This window comes from Vicugna pacos, chromosome 12 (genome assembly GCF_048564905.1).
Source record: "Vicugna pacos chromosome 12, VicPac4, whole genome shotgun sequence".
Classification (NCBI taxonomy): Eukaryota; Metazoa; Chordata; class Mammalia; order Artiodactyla; family Camelidae; genus Vicugna; species Vicugna pacos.
This window is the reverse complement of record NC_132998.1, coordinates 58095375-58116049: the sequence shown is the minus strand read 5'-3', so window position 1 is coordinate 58116049 and position 20675 is coordinate 58095375. Positions and strand designations below refer to the sequence as shown.

The 20675-nt window shown below is 37.3% G+C and overlaps 1 protein-coding gene across 2 annotated transcripts in view; it reads left to right on the top strand.

Annotated features, from left to right (window-relative positions):
• The first annotated feature begins 7135 nt into the window (after positions 1 to 7135).
• The window catches only part of DMC1 (DNA meiotic recombinase 1), a 30370-nt gene continuing 16830 nt past the window's right edge, over positions 7136 to 20675 (top strand). Inside the window, exons 1-7 of one of the 2 annotated variants that reach the window (XM_015241561.3) lie at positions 7136 to 7279; positions 8661 to 8744; positions 9334 to 9378; positions 10290 to 10436; positions 12378 to 12460; positions 19037 to 19089; positions 20082 to 20123. In XM_015241561.3, the coding sequence (XP_015097047.1) occupies positions 8694 to 8744; positions 9334 to 9378; positions 10290 to 10436; positions 12378 to 12460; positions 19037 to 19089; positions 20082 to 20123 (421 nt within the window). In that variant the 5' untranslated portion in view covers positions 7136 to 7279; positions 8661 to 8693. The remainder of the gene's footprint in view (positions 7280 to 8660; positions 8745 to 9333; positions 9379 to 10289; positions 10437 to 12377; positions 12461 to 19036; positions 19090 to 20081; positions 20124 to 20675) is intronic. The other variant, XM_031671750.2, reaches the window with a different exon arrangement.

Sequence of the window (20675 nt, the reverse complement as noted above, 5' to 3'; positions counted from 1 at the left end):
TTCATGAATGTACTTACTAATTCTTTCATTCACTTGTTCATTAATAATAACACTGTAGACTATATAATATTATTATGTAACACAGTAATCATAGGAGACATCATTTATTGAGTATTTATTATGTTCTGATTGCTCTAAGTCCTTTTTAGACATTGTGTCAGTTTAACCCTCCTGCCCTCTCCTCCCCGCAGGTGGGCGTTGTTACCTCTGTTTCTTCTCAGAGGACACTGGGGCTTGGAGAGGTTGAGAAAGCACTCACCAGTGTCTATCCTATACCATGCCTGCACGTACCAGATCCTGTGGATAGAGAAATGAACAAACATAGTCCCTAACCTGAGAGAACACACAGTCTGGAAGAGGGGAGGATGTGTAAACCAATAACTGCGTTAATGCTGTGTCAGAGATCAGTGTGGAATCCAAGAAAAACCAAGACGAGAGAGACTTCACTGAGGCTCAGAGGTAGAGGAGCTAATGTGTGGAAGGACCTGCAGCTAGGCTGAGGGGTTTGGCCTTTATCATTTGGGCCTCAAAAGGCACAAGGGAGTAATCTGGTCTGTGTTAGAAACAGTCCACCTGGCAGAGCCAAGAGGAAAATCAAGCAGATGGCTGTTTGCCTGAACCAAGAAGTAGTTAAGTACCTTCTTGAGACCTGTGGTGTCTCCCACAGATACACATCTTCTTGACCCTGAGTGTAATTCTAGGTGAAACATTACCCAAATAAAGGGAAGGAGGAAGGGTGAAAGGAAGGAGCTCAAGCTTTGCCCTCAGAAAATTCAGGGCTTCGGGTCCCTGCCCTGCTTCGTAGTAGATGTGTGCCGTTAGGCCTAGTAGCTGTTGTGACTTGACTTTTCTGAACTTGTTTTCTTAAATGCGAAAGGGAATACCTGCCTAGGAGGGTAGTGTTGTTGTGATGGTTAAATGAGGTAATTTATCCAAAGTTCCTGGCATAGAGTATTTCACTTGGTAATTGCTACCAGCTATTATTATTGTTGTTGTTATCATTGCTGTTAAAAGGTATACTCCTCTTCTGAAACCAGGACATGTTGAGTACCTGACATGTACAAGGCACCACATGGCTCAGATAACCAGATAACTTTCTTGCTTTCCCTTTACTTCCCAAGCCACAATCAGCTCTTTATTTGCAGTTTCTCTAGGAGCCATGTGCTGTCCTATTTCTGGGCCTTTTGCCTGGTGCTTCTTCTGTACTTGAAAATCCCTTCTTCCTCTTCACCATTAACTTCCTACATTGCTCATTCCTGCTCCTCCTTAAGGACCTTGTGTAGTCATCCCCTCCTCCAGGAAGCCTTCCCTGATACACCATCTTCAAAGTTGGCACATGTGCACTTCCTGCATGTTCCCAAAGACTTTCATACAGCCCCGTTAGGGTAGTAGTTACCATAGTGGTTGTAATTGCCTGTTTTCCTATCTATCTCTACCACTAGCCCCCACCCAGAAAGGCCTCCTGGTTTGCTGGGCCCAGGGCAAACTGAATTGCTGTCTTTCAGAATGATCCTTTGCACAGCTTGGGTCCAAGACCATTCCTGCATGGACTCCTTTTAGAAATTACTGAAGACTCATAACCATAGGCCTCTCAGGAAGTCCAAGTTGAAAAGATCTGTCTCTGCTCTTTGTAAATATTAGAAGGGAAAATTATGGTGAGTAATTCTTTGCCTTTTATAAGGGGGCCAGGGAGGAGGGTAGAGCATCAAAGGGAACTAACATTTAAGAAGCATTTACTGTAATTTGGGATAAAGCAAATGAGTAATTGTGTGATACTCCAATTCTTTCATTCCTGTGTTGCTGAGAAACCAGTATTCTTAGCATGGAAGTAAGGAAATTCAGATGTTAAACTAGAAGAAATGGAGTTAAAATCCTAAAATCCTGATTTTGGATTTATTATGAATTGAGGATGTATTTTATCTTTATCAGGCAAATTGTTGCTTAAGGAGTGGGGGTGGGAGTAGCCAAAGAGGGAAGGAAGGAGAAGATGAAAGAGATAACAAAGAGGCCCAAAGAAACTTTTGGGGATGATCATGGGATATGTTCACTATCTTCATTGTGGTGAAGGGTTCACAGGTTCACACACTAGACACATACTTTAAATATGTTCACTTTCTTGTATGTTATTTATACCTCAGTAAAGCTTTTAAAAAAATATGTACTAACTTTGTCCATTGAAATGACCTAGAAATAAAGACTGACCCAATAGCAATGACCCGGACTGTGGTTTTGAAATACTATTTGCACTAAAAAGATAATTGAACATCTTGTTGTACTAGACAGCAAGGAAGATACCAAAGATGAGAATCCCGTCAGAACGACTGGGGAGCCAACGTAGAGAGGACCCCATTAGCTGAAGATGGGACAATTTGAGCATCCATAATAATAATAATTGTCATGGATAATAGCATGTCAAACATGTTTTCACCCATACATTACTTTTTAAAAAATTTATTTATTATTATTTTATTTATTATTTTTTAAATTAATCTTTTGGGGGGGAAGAGTTAATTAGGTTTATTCATCTATTTATTTAATGGAGGTACTGGGGCTTGAACCCAGGACCTAGTGCATGCTAGGCATGCACTCGACCACTGAGCTATACCCTCCCCCCAGATCATTACTTTAAAAAATTAATTGGTCACCATTGAAGTGTACTAGGGAACCAATTCATTATTTTCAAAACTAGCAAATAAAGGGGGGGGAAATCAACATTTATCATACATATGAACTGTATCAGCAAGTAAACAATAGATGAGGGAAGTTTCTCTTTTAGAAATGTTCCACCTACTTGAAATGTTACCATTTTGCAAACCCTAATGAATTAATAGATGTAGGTTGCTACTCACATCCCCAAATGATAAAAAGCCATTAAATATCTTGTGGTAGTAGACTACAACAACACCTATGAAATAGTCTTTACCAAATAATCAAATCTGGGTCTGATCTGGACTCTAGCTCCAACTATCATAATAGGAAATACAAAGGGTAGAGGAGCATGTTAAGTGACAGCAAGAGGATGAAATCAGCAAAATCTAGGTATGGAAAACTCCAGAACAAATGACTCCATTTTTTAAAAAACAGATTGCAAGGGAAAAAGGGAAATCTGTAGATTAAGAGAGATCTAAAAAGCATCAATAAATTACAACATGCAGACATTTTTTGGATCCCAGTTGATACAAACTTCAAAAAATATATGGCATTTATGAGACAATTGGATAGCTGAATGCTGCCTGGATATTCAGTTTTAAAAATTATAATTTTGGGGGTGTGACCATGGTATTATAGTTATGTTTTTTAAGAGTCCTTATCTTTTGGAGATACAACCTGACACATTTACAGATGAAATTATATGACACGTAGAATTTGCTTCAAAATAATATGACAGGGAAGAAGTTGATGGAGGTACAGGACTGGCTATGTGTTGAAGATTGAAGTTGAGTGATAGAATATTATACCCTTTTTCTTAAAAACTTTAAAGACACTACTAGGGACTAGATACTTTTAAGCATATTTTTACACATTATTTTGTCTTCTCCTAAAGCCCTATGAGTGGCCTACAGTTTTTCCCATTTTCAAATAGAGGATTTTCATGGTTGAAGCCACCAATACCCCTGACTTGGACTTTTACAGTGTTCTCCTAGGTATTCTCCTTGCCCTCCTGCCTGCCCCCTCCAATCCATTTTCCACACAGCAGCCCAAATACTTGAAGTGTATTAACCTATTTAATTCTCACTACAACTCGGTACTAATATTATTCTTCATTTTCAGATGAGAAAACTGAGGCATAAAGATGTTTAAATAATTTTTCCCCAAAACCACACAGCTAGTAAATGGCTGAACTGTACTATCAGTCTGGCATAGTTGCCACTCCTATGTGTGCTTATACCATGCTTCTAAAATGGAAAATAAAACCACTTATAAACATACAAAGTCTGCCACATACTGGTTTAGCATATTGGCTGGGAGCCTGGATACTGGAGCCAGACTGTGAACATTGGGCAAGTTACTTAACCTTGTGGTACCTCAGTTCCATCATCTGTAAGTAGAGATAATAATATTTCCTACCTTACAGTATCTTTGTGTGGAATGGATGCATTAATCTGTGGAAAGCAGTTAAGTGCTGTGTTAGCTATCATCAAATGTTATCTTTGGCTTCTAAGAGTTCCTTTCTCCCTAGGACCTTTCACTCCAGCCGAACCACTTGCAGCTCCCTAAATAAGCCTCTGTGTTCCCTCTGCCTTTCCCAGCCTGTCCAGCTGGCAAATCCTCACTTATCCTTCCAGCCCCAAATTAAGGGTCACCACCTCTGTGAGGATTCTCCAGGGAGAGGTCTACTTGGTTACCAATTGCATGTATAATCCCTCTTATCTCATCCTATGTGTAATTATCTATTTTTGTATCTGTCTTCTTAAGAGCATAGACCTGTCTTTATCTCCATATCCAGCAGAGAGCTGGGAACAAGCAGTGTTTAATGAATGTCGGTTAACTAAACAGTCATGGCCATGCCTCTCTGGGCAGCTATGTGCCAAAGTTGGAATTTTTTTTCAAAGTAAATCTAAGTAAATAAGAAAGCCTCAAATGACTGATATGTATGTATGTGTATGTATACATGCTACTGTAATTGCCTATATATTTATCTATAGCCCCCACTAGGGTTTGTATCTTGTTTGTTGTTGAATCCCTGGCACCCAACACCTAGCACAGTGTCTGACAAATAATAGGGATTTAATAGCATTTTCTTGAGTGAATTAAATGTGTTTAAGGGGAGATGTACCCAGTGAAATTCTCTCTTTCGGATGATCCTTCATTCCTTACTTCTCTACTGAAGCATTTCTCAAATTTGAGCTCTTGAAACCAAGAATATACAACCACAAGCACCAGTTTGAGGAAACTCAGCTATGCACAGTAGAAGCATATGCTTCTATTTGATTATAAGGTGGTTGTCCACAGAGGGGCAGTAAAGTGTAGTGGTTTAAAATTCAGGTTGCCTGTAATCCCACTGCTTTTTTTTTTTTTAATTTCTTAGTATAATTAAAATCACACAAATTTAAAAAATTTTGTAAAGAACTTGTGGACTCACTGAAGGCTTTGAGAAATTGGGACAGCTGATTGGCACAATTACTAATTGGTTACTAACTGACACAAAAGCTCTGGCTTGCCATGCTCTATATCTAGGATAGGAAAGTAGCATTTTGCCATGCAGGATTTTTCTCTAATACAGTCATTCTTAAAAGTCTTTTATGGCTTCTGAATTTTGTGTAACACTTAAAAAGATTTTTCTTATTCTGAGATAATAAAAAAATTGTCTCATGTTTTCTTCTAGCACTTTTATTATTGTTCAGATTTAATTTCTTGATCCATCTGGAATTTATTTTGGTATAAGGTGTGAAGTATGGTTCCAATTTTATTTTTCTTCCAGATGACTACCTAAGTTTGTTCCAACACCATTCACTGAACTCATTTCCCCACTGATTTGAAAAACCACCTTCATCATATTCAGAACTGTGTAAGATATTAAAGATTAGTCTTTTTTGTCCTGATTTGAGTGGAAAGATCTTCAAATGTACTTTTTGACTACCCCAGGGTTTTAGGGTTTTTTTTAAATTTTGAAGTTGTATATAACCATCAATATGATATCCAAACAATATTTTTATCCTCACTTCATGAATTTGTCATTACCAAGCTCATTTCAGTTTCTTTCTTTAAGTGTACTGCACACAACCTTCAAATATTATGAACATTTCTCTCTCCCAGCTGTCACTACACCAAACTACATATGTTATATTTCCCTAAATCATCTTGCTGTGCTCTTTGCAGCTCTTCTGTACAGTTGATGTCTCCATCTAACAAGTTGCTCAGAAGTTACTATAATTATTTTAGGTGAGTCCTCAAAGTGAAAGCCTATCATCATTATCGTATTCATCTCAAAAATGGGCATTGATTTCCATTTAACATAGGCTATGTTTCTGGAAAATAACAGATTTTGAAGCGCTATGGCAGTTATTTGTTGGCTCTTTAAACAATCCACGGGGGGAGGGGGGTGGACAGAATGTCCTGCAAAATGCCAACTGCTATTGTGGGAATTTTTGCTATTTATTCCAGCAAAAAATGATTTAAACGCTAAAGAAAAAGGGTCACCCTGTACTAGGTCTTGAACCCAAAGAACAATTTGCACAGATATTCATCCAAGATACATCACAGCCTCCACCTCAACAGATGCTCTTTCAAATGTTTCATGACTCTCCTCAACAGTCAGTCTCCATTTAAGGGGAAGAGGATGATGCTGCCAGAGATGGCTCTGCTGGAATGAAGGGTGGCCTAAAATTTCTATTTAAAAGCTGGACCAAAATATGTTTGGCTTCTGTTGTCTATTTAAATTTTCAAGTTAAGACGAAGAAAAATTACTCTCCATCCTGAATGGGCCTTGGGTGCCTCACTCACAGACTAGAGAGTGGCAAATGGTTAAGAGAGTCAAGAGAAGGGAGAGAAATTAGGTACAATGACTGAGGTATTAGGTACAGAATGTGAAGCCAGATATAAAAAACTAGGAGTTATAAGAAAACCTTTGAGCAGGGGGAAAGATCCCCATATTCGACCTCCTAACCGGAAGATCCTGATTAAGATAAGCATTTTGTTTGTCACCTGTCACCACGTCACTCACCTCTACTCAGCACCCCTCCCCCGCTTCAGGCTCTTCTACCTCCTGACCCCTTTCCAGCGGACTCTCCTCATCTCAGAACACATTCCACCTAAGGGCCTTCTATCTCTCACCAGCCTATCTTCCCCTCAGCGCCCACCTCAGTACCCACTAATTTCGATGCGTCGCCTCGGTGCCCCCACCTCAGAGTCCTCTCCCTGACCTCAGCATCTCTCTCCGCTCTAGAGACGCCCCAGTCTCCATCCGACTCCTCCTCCTCAGCACACTCCCTCCACCTCAGCGCAATCCTTCAACCCGCACGCCACCCTCAGAGGCTCCTTTCGCAGCTCCTGGGAGCGTCTCCTCCCTTTGGCCCTCCCGCCGCCCCGCCCTTCGTTCTCTGCCCCGCCCCGCCCCCGCCCCCGCCCGCCGCACCGCCCACGGTGAGCCCGCCCACTTAGTCCTTGCCCCACCCACAACCCGCGAGCTCCCGAAAGTCTTTTGGCGCCAAACCTCTCCGTCAGCGACGCGCGGGCCGGCAGTCTCCGTGTTCTGGTTCCGAGTCAGAATCCCTGAAGACTGGAAGAGCCGGTCGGGAGGCGGAAGGAATTCACTTGGAAAACCTTGGATAGATTGTGGGTACGAGTGGGGTTTGTGGCAAAAAGGAAAGGCAGGTGAAAAATCTGAGGGGAAGCTCGAGGGTTCCTTTCCTTGGTGATGCTTGATGGTCGTTTGTGCGTCCTGCCCCCGCCCCTCCCCCGCCCCCAGAAGGAATCTCAAGTGATCTGTAGGGAGTTCCAGTATCCTTATTTTTAAACCAAGTCAGACTTAAGTCTCGAAGAAGCCTTCTTGGCCTCCTTATGAGGAAGTCGGGTGTAAGGAAAACAACCGGTGGCTGTGCGACCAGGCCTCCTGTTGCGGGGCGCCTTAGGCCACGGTGCCTGGGAGCCCTACTTTAGATCCAACTGTTCACTGTTAATTGCTTCTTGAAAAAGATAGAGAACAATCTTTTCCTTTATCTAGGAGAAAAGAAAAGACAATGTGCAATTTGGGGTAATCAAATATATGATTAGCTATCAGACCTAGGGACCACCTTCCAGAAGATTCCATTTACACGGTCTCCTTGTTTGCCTCGAATACTCGGCTGTTCAGCGGTACTAGGTGATAGCGACCATATCTCTACTTTAGTACCTTGTTCCCCTTCTGCTGGGCCCAACCCCTGACTTTGGTATTCAGTGAGGAGATGGAATAGACCAAGGAAACTGATTACTTGGACTACATTTTTCCGGTGGACACGTTATGCCTTGCAGATTCCTGAGCTCTTAGAACAATTACTACAGTGTTAAAGATTCTGCTTATTGGCCCTAATATTTTATCATATTATAATATTGGGTAGCCACCATAATTTTAAATCTTAAAAAAAATCATGAAACCAGTAAATAATACAAAATAAAATACATCTAATGTTTTATGAAACAAAAATATATATCTTACAAGAAAGCCCATTCATAATTTACAAGCAGGGAAATATTCCTCATACATGAGAAAAATAGTATCTATTCATTGAAGATATGTTACGTTCTAGGTGCTAGTGAAGAACAGGAAGACTGATTTAGATTCTTAGAGTGCTGTTAACATAAACATGAAAGTTTAAATAACAGTATAGAATTCTAATAGTCTAAATTTTAATATTCTACTTTTAAATAACATTTCAAGACAGCAAAAAAGATATCAGTCATGATTAATTGTGCTATAGGAAATCAAAAAATGATACAAAGTGGCCAAGTTTTGAGGGAAAGAAAAGAAACTAAGTCCCCCCACTGCCACATACCCACACTGACAAAAGAATGCCACATGCCTCCCAGAAAGAAGGTAGGCCAGCCCAGTCATTCCAAACTAAATGTTTTTCTAGTTGTCCTTCTGGTCCTTGGTAACTGAAATGAAATCAAGAAGGTCTATAAGCAAAGGATTTTTGTATTGTATGATCTATGACTACTTTTTAATATTTCTTATTTTCCAGAATTGATTATTTTTCTGCTGCTCACCTTTCAATATGAAGGAGGATCAAGTTGTAATGGAAGAACCAGGATTTCAAGATGAAGAAGTATGACTAGAATGTTGAAAGATAGGCAGACATTCAGTCATTCTACAAAAATGAAGTTCCTTCTTTGTTAACTACTATGTTTAGAAACTGAGATTAGAAATAAAACATGGCTCTGGACAGAGGCAATATTACAAATATGTAACAACTTGTTTGGCAAAGGATGCTAAGATTAGCTACTTAGCAGCTGGCATGAAAGTATTTTAATAATTTAACAACTGGTATGGCCATACTGGTACCTATGCATCCTGGTACTGAATAGCAGAGGAAGGATTTCAAGGTCTGGTGGGGAAGTATATTGAGAATTCATATTTTAAAATAGATTAAATGTTGGTCCACTCTTTTGGGATAAGGTCTTAAAAATTTGGAGAGGCCATGACAAAAGTAAGGCCAGCCCTTTCAATGTTGGCACTTCTAAGTATGGAAAAATGTGTTTGAAAAAGAATTATTGATCCTACCTCAGTCTGTCTAGAGAAGTGGAATTTGAGGCATTTTGGAGTGACTCATAATACTGAATTAACTCGTTAAAATATGTGAAACAGTTGGATATGAAGAATCAACACTCCATTTTTTTTTGTTCCATCTCCTTTAGGAATCTTTGTTTCAAGACATTGACCTGTTACAAAAACATGGGATTGTAAGTATTTTTTCCAATGCTGTGTGAAATTGTCCAATTCAGAGTTTTTCAGCCTTGACTCTAATGGCATTTGGGACTGGGCAATTCTTTGTCAGGGGCCGTCCTGTGCATTGTAGGGTGTTTAGCAGCATCCCTGGCTCCTAACCACTCACTATATGCCAGTAACACCTCTCTAGTTGTGACAACCAAAATTTTCTCCAGATATTGTCAAGTGTCCCCTGGGGGCAGAATTGCCCCCAGTTGAAAACCATTGGTCCAGCTGGAGGCATTCAGAGCTACCTACTGTTTTCATCAATAGAAAATCCATCTTGTGTCATGTGATTAGAGTAAATGATGTTGACAGAAATCTACACTTTAACAAACTAGATGAATTTCAATAACAATCATCTGATAGTAAAACTTCTCTGATGTTACCTTTTGAAACCCTTACATTTAATCTCTTTCAGTTGGATTTAGAAAATTGGAGCAAGAGAAAATCCTAGTCCTTTGGTGATGTAGTTATTTGCATTTTCCAAGGGTAAAGAAAAAAAATCTTTAAAAAATTTAAGAGAACATATTGGTAATGAAGTTCTATAGAAGGAAGAAGTTGAACTTGAGGGGGTGAATGTGTGATAAATTTGTTAGCTTTTCTACCAGCAGACTTTTCTTTTGAATTTCTTGTTACATTGCCATGGTCTCACTAACATTCTTGGGAAATCAGGGCACAGCCAGAACATTTGGCAGCATGCTGGGTATGTTCTACTCAGATATTTCGAGAACATTTGGCTACATGGTGGGTGGGTTCCACCTGGCTGCTTGTATAAAATTGGCATCATGATGGAAGTAGATGGACACAAAAGCACATGACATAGTATGGGAGCCTTTCAGGCTGGCATTTTCTCAATCTGCTGCACTCATTCTTTTACTTACAGAATGTGGCTGACATTAAGAAACTGAAGTCAGTAGGCATCTGTACCATCAAAGGGATACAGATGACAACAAGAAGAGCCCTATGCAATGTCAAAGGGCTCTCAGAAGCAAAAGTGGACAAGATTAAAGAGGCAGCTAACAAACTTATTGTAAGCAAAATCCATTCTTTTTTTTTTTTAGCTTAGAAGGGCCCTGTGAATCTCTGTAGCCTTTCTTATTACATACACTAGAAACTATTGTGAGAACTCTGAGTTTCTGTAGATTACAATGTATTATATACCCCATGTTAATGTTTTATCACTTCAGTTTCAAAGCAGTTAATTTCTAAAAGAATGAGACTGGGGTTAAGAGACCTGGAACACTATGAAGGTGATTATTTTTATCAAAACTTTTCTTTCTGCCTCCATTTATATTATTTTTTTCCCTTTCTGTTTCTCTGCCTTTCCTTCTCCTTTTAATATTTTTTAACTTCCTCCTTCTTATTTTGTCTTGCCTCCTCAAACATTATATCTATGGCTGTTATGAAGCGCTTGGCACCAAAGAAGTTGCTCTCTCCTGGTATAGGTATTTGAAAGGAGAGCATTGCATTAGAAAAAGACCAGCAGTGTTTGGGTCTACATGTGAGCAGTTAAGATAGATGTGAAGAAGAGTGTTCACTGAAGCGCCTGACCTTAAAACTAAGCGAAACCCATACCTTGTAGCTGAGCCCACAGACTATGAGAGGCCTGCGCAGCTGACAGGCTCCAAGCAAAAATACATGCCTTTGACCCAAGCTTTTGAGTAGAGCTTTTGGGGTCCACTAGAGGCACCAGCTCTGGAAATGAATGTGCAGAAAGTAGTCACCAAGTCTCTCTTTATAGAAGAGCAGGCCTCCCCAGTTCTACATGTGTATGTGGTGGTCTCATTCCCACTGAGTCCCAGATGCTCTCTTCACTGACAGCCATCTGGTTTCCTTCCCCAGAGGCAGTCAAAGCATGAGAGTGATGCACATTGCAGTGTGGTCCTGAACTTGGAGAGGACCCAACTGAACTGCTCTGAGCACCCAGCTCAGTTGCTCTACCTTCTACAGCCGGTATACCCACAAGTCAAATCCAAAACTACCAGAGTGTCTAAGGAAGCCCTCGCGCAGTACCCAGGGTTTGGGAAACTGCTAACTTTATAGCTCTTAGGCATTAGTCTTCTTTTCTTTGGTATTACTTTCCAAAGAAAAGAACTTCTCTCCTCATGCACCCACTCCTGCATAAGAGTAAGAGAATAAGAGTCTTATTCTTTCTTAACTAGAGCTGTTTGTAAAGAAAGAGATTGAGACATAGGGATAGAGAAAGAGAGAAAGAGACAGAGAGAGAAAGCGAGAGAGAGACAGGAAGTTGATTTCATAGTACGGTGGTATATATTAGAATCACCTGGAGGGGTGAATAAAGAACAGAGGCCCGGGCTCATTGAAGTAGAATTGGGCATGAGCTTTTCCCTCCTCAAGTTATCTAAAGTTTGAGAACCAGTCTCATACTTTAAAACAACAAAGAGGGAAATACATTAGATGACATCAGGGCCTATTTTCACTAGTTACAACAGTGCATCAACTGTAGCTCATTAATTCATCAAATATGTAGTATATCTAATGTAAAAAATATCATCTCATGAATAATGAAAACTAGAATTTCTGTGCTCCTTGCAACCTCTAGAGCTGAGGGAAAATGATGCTCCTGAATGAAATCAACTGAATCACTTAGTAATGTACCATTCTGCTTTATGCCACAAATATATCTCATTTAATCTTTACAGCTACCCTATGAGAGAGACACTATTATTATCCCCATTTGACCCAAAGATGAAGCTGAAGTACAGCAAGATTAAGTAGTTTACCCAAGATCACACGGCAAATAATTATTAGAGACATATTTTGAACGCTGGTAGGGTGGCTCCAGACCGTATGTTCTTAACCATGATCTTGTGCAGCCTTCAAACACAGATTAGCTGTGGCTTATATCAAATGATGACCCTGATAATCAAGCATATAATTTTTGCCAGCATTTGAAATTAAAACCATCATTTTATACCCTTTTTGAACCTTTCCTTTTGTCTTTCTGTAGGAACCAGGATTCTTGACTGCATTTGAGTATAGTGAGAAGAGGAAGATGGTTTTCCATATCACCACTGGGAGCCAGGAATTTGAGTGTGTATCTCATATTTCTTATAACCACTAAGCACAGTCTTTGGAATACTATATTTCTTTTCCTCTATCTGGTTGTTATTTTGACCGTAAATAGTAGAAATAGCTGCTTCTTTTGAAGAAGTTTTTTTTTTTCCTCAAAAGTCAACCGAAGCAAATAAATTCCAGACTGCTTGTAAAAGTGGAATTAAATTTCTTACAAGAAATTCAGACCCAAAATATAAGCAGTACCAGGCAGTACTAGATTCCTTTTTTTTTTGATTTGCATATCTTCAGTCATTTATATGCATAGCTATATAAATACATGGATATAGAAATATGTACATTTTATATTCCCAAAATGAGATCATGCAGCAAAATTCATGATATTTTTAAAAGCCTTTTTTTATTCATCTTTTTTTGGGAGGGGAAGTAATGAGTTTTACTTATTTATTTATTTTTTGGAGGAGGTACCGGGGATTGAACCCAGGGCCTCATGCATGCTAAGTATGTGCTCTACAACTTGAGCTATACCTTCCCCCCTAGATTTATGATATTTTCATTAAACAATATATAATGGCCAATATCATACAGTTAAAACTTAACTTCTTTTAGCTACAGCGTAATGTTTTAGTTATACATGTATGTACATATATTCCTTTTCATATTCTTTTTCATTACAGGCTATTACAGGGTACTGAATATAGTTCCTTGTGCTATACAGTAGGACCTTGTTGTTTATCTTTTTATATATAGTAGTTAGTATCTGCAAATCTTGAACTCCCAATTTATCCCTTTTTACCCACTTCCCTCTTGGTAATCGTAAGTTTGTTTTCTATGTCTGTGAATCTTTTTCTATTTTGTAAATAAGTTCATTTATGTCATTTTTTTTCAGATTCCACATATAAGTGATATCATATGGTACTTTTCTTTCTCTTTCTGGCTTACTTCACTTAGAATGACAATCTCCCAGTTCCATCCATGTTGCTGCAAATGGCATTATTTTATTATTTTCTATGGCTGAGTAATATTCCATTACATATATATATATATATATATATATATATATATATACACACACACACACACACACACACACACCACACCTTTATCCACTCATCTGTTAATTGACATTTAAGTTGCTTCGATGTCTTGGCTATTGCAAATAGTGCTGCTATGAACATTGGAGTGCATGTATCTTTTAAATTAGAGTTTCCTTCAGATATATGCCTAGGAGTGGGATTGCTGGGTCATATGGTAATTCTATTTTCAATTTTTTAAGTAATCTCCATATTGTTTTCCATAATAGCTGCACCAAACTATATTCCCACCAACAGTGTAGGAGAGTTCCCTTTTTTCCACATCCTCTCCAGCATTTATTGTTTGTGGACTTTTTAATGATGGACATTCTGACTGGTGTGAGATGATACCTTATTGTAGTTTTGATTTGCATTTCTCTGATAACTAGCGATATTGAGCATTTTTTCATGTGCTTGTTGACCATTTGTATGTCTTTATTGGAGAAATGTTTGTTTAAGTCTTCTGCCCATTTTTGGATTGGGTTGTTTTTGTTATTGAGTTGTATGAGCTGTTTGTATACTCTGGAAATTAAGCCCTTATCAGTTGCATCGTTTGCAAGTATTTTCTCCCATTCCATAGGTTGTCTTTTCATTGTATTTATGGTTTCCTTTGCTATGCAGAAGCGTATAAGTTTAATTAGATCCTATTTGTTTATTTTTGCTTTTATTTCTGTTGCCTCAGTAGACTGCCCTATTGAGAATATTGCTATGATTTATATCAGAGAATGTTTTGCCTATGTTTTCTTCTAGGAGGTTTATGGTGTCTTGTCTTATGTTTAAGTCTTTAAGCCATTTTGAGTTTATTTTTGTGTATGGTGTGAGGGAGTCTTCCAATTTTATTGATTTACATGTGAATGTCCAGCTTTCCCAAACTCAGTTGTCAAAGAGACTGTCTTTTCTCCATTGTATATTCTTGCCTCCTTTGTTGAAGATTAATTGACCGCAGGTGTGTGGGTTTATTTCTGGGCTCTCTATTCTGACCCATTGATCCATATGTCTGTAAAACCAAACTTCTGGTCTTTGGTCCAGATCTGCTCCTCCTAATTTCTCATCTCAGATCTTTTTCCAGATCCTCAGATCTGAAACCTTAGTGTCATCCTTGGTGCCTTTTTCCCCACTCTCATACCCTAACTCGAATCCATTAACAAATCCTGTCTACTCTACCTTCAAATATGTTTAGTCAGAATAAACCACCCAGTTTCTTCAACAAATAAATTTCAAGGGATAAACAGATGGAATCAGGGAGAAGACCTAGAGATTAAAAGAGATTTAAAAGATTTGTCACTTAATCCTAATATGAGGATCTTACTTGGATCCTGATTCAAACACACTACAAAAAATATGACACATGAGACAGAAAATTGAATGCTTACTAGATAGTTGATGTTAAGGAATTACTAATTTTTATCAATGGGCACGTGAAAAGCTCAATATCACTAATTATCAGAGAAATGCAAATCAAAACGACAATGAGTTATCACCTCACACCAGTCAGAATGGCCATCATTCAAAAATCCACAAATGAAAAATACTGGAGAGGCTGTGGAGAAAAGGGAACCCTCCTACATTGCTGGTGGGAATGTAGTTTGGTGCAGCCACTGTGGAAAACAGTATGAAGATTCCTCAAAAGACTAGGAATAGACTTACCATATGACCCAGGAATCCCGCTCCTCGGCATATATCCAAAAGGAACCCTACTCCAAAATGACACCTGCACCCCAATGTTCATAGCAGCACTATTTACAATAGCCAAGACATGGAAACAGCCCAGATGTCCATCAACAGATGACCGGATAAAGAAGATGTGGTTTATTTATACAATGGAATACTATTCAGCCATAAAAACTGACAACGCCATTTGCAGCAACATGGATGCTCCTGGAGAATGTCATTCTAAGTGAAGTAAGCCAGAAAGAGAAAGAAAAATACCACATGAGATTGCGCATATGTGGAATCTAAAAAAAACTAAAACAAACAAACAAACAAAACATAAATACAAAACAGAAACAAACTTATAGACATAGAATACAAACTTGTGGTTTCCAAGGGGGTGGGGGGTGGGAAGGGATAGACTGGGATTTCAAAATGTAGAAGAGATAAACAAGATTATACTTTATAGCACAGGGAAATATATACAAGATCTTAATGGTAGCTCACAGAGGAAAAAAATGTGACAATGAATATACATATGTTCATGTTTAATTGAAAAATTGTGCTCTACACTGGAATTTGACACAACATTGTAAAATTATTATAAATTAATAAAAAATGTTAAAAAATCAATAAAAAGTCAAATTTTAAAAAAGAAATTACTAATTTTTAAGATGTGATAATGGTAATGTGCATATGTTAAAAATAAGAGTCTTTATTTTGTAGAGATACCTATTGAAATATTTAGGATGAAATGAATGTTGCCTAGTACTGCTTAAAGTAATATGAAAAGGGAGGGAAGTGGTTGAAGTTATATGAAAAGAGCTGACCATAGTTGATAATTGTTGAAGCTGAGTGGTAGGTACATAATGGTTTATTATTATACTGTTTTTGTCTATGTTTGTTTATGTTTGAAATTTTCCATAATAAAAGTTTGTATTCTTTTCTATTTCTTATTCTATATACAAATACATATTTGTGTGTGTGTATATATATACACACACACATACAGAGAAAGAGAGGAAATGTGAATTCAATTATTTTTCTCTACGTTCTCCACTGTTACCTCACTGGTCTAAACCACCCATTAATATCCCTTCTGGGTTATTATAATAACTTCTAACTAACCTCTCTCCTTCAGACAATGTCCCTACCATTTATTGTTCACATAGGAGCCAATATAATCCTTTTAAAACATAGGTCAGATCATAACACTCCTCTGCCCAAAAAACCCTAATGACTCCGCATCTCACTCAGAGCAAAAGCCATAGTCCTCTCCAATCTCACATCCACGCTCATTTTATTCTTTTATTCTTCTTCTGGTTTACTATGTACCAACCACAGTAACTTCTTTGCTATTCTTAGGACATGCCAGATACACTCCTGCCTCAGGGCCTTTGAACTTAGCATTCCCTCTGCCAGAACACTCTTTTCTCGTTATGTACATGGCTTGCTGTCAAATTTTTCATGTCTTTGCTAAAATGTCTACTTCTCAGTAAGGCCTTCTCTGATCACTTTATTTGAAAAATCCCCACTTTCATCCTCTGCACATCTTATCCCCTTTCCGGATTTAATTTGTATCCATACCATTTAATAACATCTGACATACCACATATTTTACTTACTTATGTTTATTGTCTGTTCTGTTATAGAATGTAAGCTCCACAAGTAGTGGATTTCTGTCTCTTTTGTTCACTGTTTTACTCTAAGTGCATGGAGCAATCTCTAGCATAAACCAAGTGCTCAGTAAATATTTATTGAATGACTAATTGAATGAATAAACAAATAGTGAATAAAATAAGTTGGGGAAGTGTGCTATACTATATATTCCTCTTGGAGAGTCCTACATTTAATAGGCACACTAATCTATTAATGGGTCTGATTTCCTGCAGTGAAATAAAACACCTCTTTAACCTACTATTGCCTAAATTTTTAAAATCACAGAACCTTTTTTCAAGTAACAGCTAAGGAAGAGGCTTTGGGAAATTCTACTCCAAGGCAAATTGGTCAAAATCAGGTTGATCGAAACAACTTGATTCAAATGACAACTTGATATTCTCCAGTTACTCCACCACATCATGTTTTAAGAACTATTGAACTTAGAGAAATTATTACTATCATAGTGAGTTTTCTGGTGTCCCTGATGTTGGGTTTTGGGTACGTAAAAGATTACTCAGGTTTTTAAAAATTAATATTTGATTTATTTAAATGTTATATTTTTCTTAAGCTGCAAGTCCATTTATAAATTTAGCAAATTTTAAGGGAGCTTTTCTAATATGGTTAACTAAATTCCCTTAAACATTTTAAATTATATTTATAAGCTTACTATATTTCCTTTAAGAGCTTTACTTATATAATTATTAAAATCTTCCCAATTACCTAAATGTCTTATAAATCTAATAAATTAAACTTACAAGAATAGTTAGTCTTAGGCACTCTTAAATGTTCAAATACTGTGTATAAACTTAGTTATCAACTTAGGAACTGCAGGTCTGTATCAATCAGAGGCTAATCTGTTATTGTAAAAATGTCAAATTCTCTTAAACTTTGAAAGTTCTTTAAATACCAAATATGCAGAGATCATTCCCAAATTTAATATGAAAATAGTAATCTGTGGGTTTGATTTCTGTATTTTTAAGTCTTCTTAGATTTAAAAACACTATTTCTATGCCTAATTCTAAATTTTCCTGAGTTTCAAAAAGGGAACAACTATGTTATCCCAAATAACTAGGGGTACCCTTTCAGTTAAATTTGGGGATCACCTTTTCAGTATGTCAACCAGATGTTTTGTCTGAGATTTTCCAGAGCTATAGCCTCTCAGGGTGATTTTTCTCAAGATAAGGAGGGACAAGGAAAGCTCTCTTTAATAGTTGGTAGGCTTACGAATCTCTAAGTACATGGCCTCCACATGAGGTGATCTCTCCACTATGTCCTTTAGGTTCAGTTTATGCAGGTCAGTATCTAAGTCTTTCTTTTCCTCATCAAAGTCCTAGCCCTCACTAAATTTGTGCATAACTTCCAACATTGCTTCAATTTACATTTAAATTTCTCTCTTAAACTATGTAAATATAAATGTATTAGATTATGCATATCTCTTAAAACATTGTCTGATCTGTGATCATGTCCTAAAAGTCATGCTAATATAAACTACAAAGATTTTTAAAGTGCTCCTACCAAATTCTAGCACAATTACCATAATTAATATTTGTTGCATTTAATGAATGAATGAAAAACTTAACTTTAGGTCTTTTCAAATCAAGAATATGTATTAAGTGCACTAAATCACTGAGTTACCAATTAAGTTTATGCTGTCAAAATCTGACAGTTATTCTTCTAACTGCTATCATTACCCATCACATCTTTGAATATTTTCTATTCTTGATATGTTCCTCATAGAATTTGGTTTGTGTGAGATAAGCCAATCATGATGACAATCGCTGGATTCTCCTAATATTTGTTTTTCATGATTCTCGGCACATTTAAAAAAAATGGATATTCAGTTGACTTTTAGAAACTTAGTCCCAGCACAATATGAAAAGCCCAATTAATAACTGAAACCATTTATTTGAACTCTAATTCAGTTCTAAAGAATAATGGGATCTAAGGCCTGCATAGCCCTTTTCCTGTTGGTAAACAGGAATAAGAACAGCATGGCTTATAAATTGTTTTGTTGATCCACCTGCCTATACACAGTATAGCCTGTGATCTAAACAGTTGGGAGGCCATTTGTTCAGCCAAGAATTCCTGTCTATGTTGGATAGATAGAGATTTATAGGTAGGTAGACAGAAGAGATACTAATGATATTGACACTTTCTCCTTTCTTGATATCTAGTTCTGTTCCTGTCACTAAAGCTTACTTTCTATTTCTAGTAAATTGCTAGGAGGTGGAATTGAAAGCATGGCAATCACAGAAGCTTTTGGAGGTAGGCATTACCTTAATATTTTGTTATGTGAGAAAATATGTATATATATACCCATATATCATTAAATAAACAACTAATAGTAAATTGTATCTATTTTGGAACTTATGATCAAGTGTCAATTATCATAATACAGGACCATTCTGGGCTGCAATTGAAATATATTCTAAGATTAACAGATGAGTCTTATTGACATTTTTCATCCTTTTGTCTCTGATTTCTATAGAAGAGAATAGAAATTTTTTCTCTCATACCTTCAAAAGGTGGTTGTATAATGAGACTAATCTTATTTCTATGAAATGCACATTTCAGGGACATAGAGAATAGATTTTCTCTTCCCTGATTATATCCCCTATTAAAAAAAAAGTTCATGCATAACTATATTACATACTATTCCGGACAATTCCAGTATTTGTAGTCCTCAGAGAACTAAAACTGTTTTTTGTTTTGTTTTTAGTATTGATGTTTCTGTTGACTTGGAGAAATAAATCTGTGTTTATTTCTGTTGATTCTCAGTCTTAATGGCTTACCTCTTGTGTTTTTATTGGTATTTGTGAGCTTGTTTCTTGATTTTAATCTGTTGGAGTTTAATGGGCCTAAACTGGTGAGTGGGGAAGTTTTCCTCTGGAGAGAATTTGCTTTTGTTGGTAGCTAGGAGATACCTGAGGAACCCCTGGAGTCCCGCTTGAGGATCTCAGGTCAGTGGGAGAACCCCAGGCTCTCCTTCCTATAGTGGAGCCTTAAATTTTTATTTATGTGACTATTCCCAGGGAAATTTTGGTTTAAATTAATTTTTATCTACAGGACAGTTCTGAAGAAAAAACTTTTAAAAAGTGTTCTTACTACTGGTGTTCATGTATGTAGAATCCACTCATAACACAGAGGTGCTTTATATGTGAGATTTGACAGTTGGAAAAGAAAACCGTACTGTGAAGTCATATTTATTCTTTATGAAAATATCTAAAAATTAACTATTTTTTTTCTGTGTTTCACAGAATTTCGAACTGGAAAAACCCAACTCTCTCATACCCTCTGTGGTAAGGATATATAATAACAATGATTACAGTAATAATAATAATCATAGCTATCACTTACTAATCCACTTTGTGCCTGGTACTTTACATAATCTCATGTAATCTGAATAAATTTGCAAGGAAACTAAAACTCAGAGAGGTTATATTTATGTAACCAGAGCTGTGCCTTTGAATATGTGATGCTTTAGGTGATGTATGTGCTGCACTCCGAACACCTGAATGAAATAAGGAGGAGGTAAATGGGTATATGAATGTGTTAGTGGAAGGAGGCATTCATTAATGGTCTCGATTTTTCCTGTTCCGTCTATTCTATATCCTATTTATAAGAATATCGCAGAATCTATCATCACCTAGAACCTCTTACTTTCCATAGTATAAGGTTAGACCTAAAAAAGACTTAAAATAAATGTTTCTAAAACAAAATAAGCAAAAATAACCTCCTTTTGTCCAAAGATATTACACTGCATTTCTTTGACCTAAATAGAAGGAGCATGGAAAAGTGGTTAATAAGCAGATTCTGGAATCAAAATATCAGCTCCAGCCTTGGCTCTACCA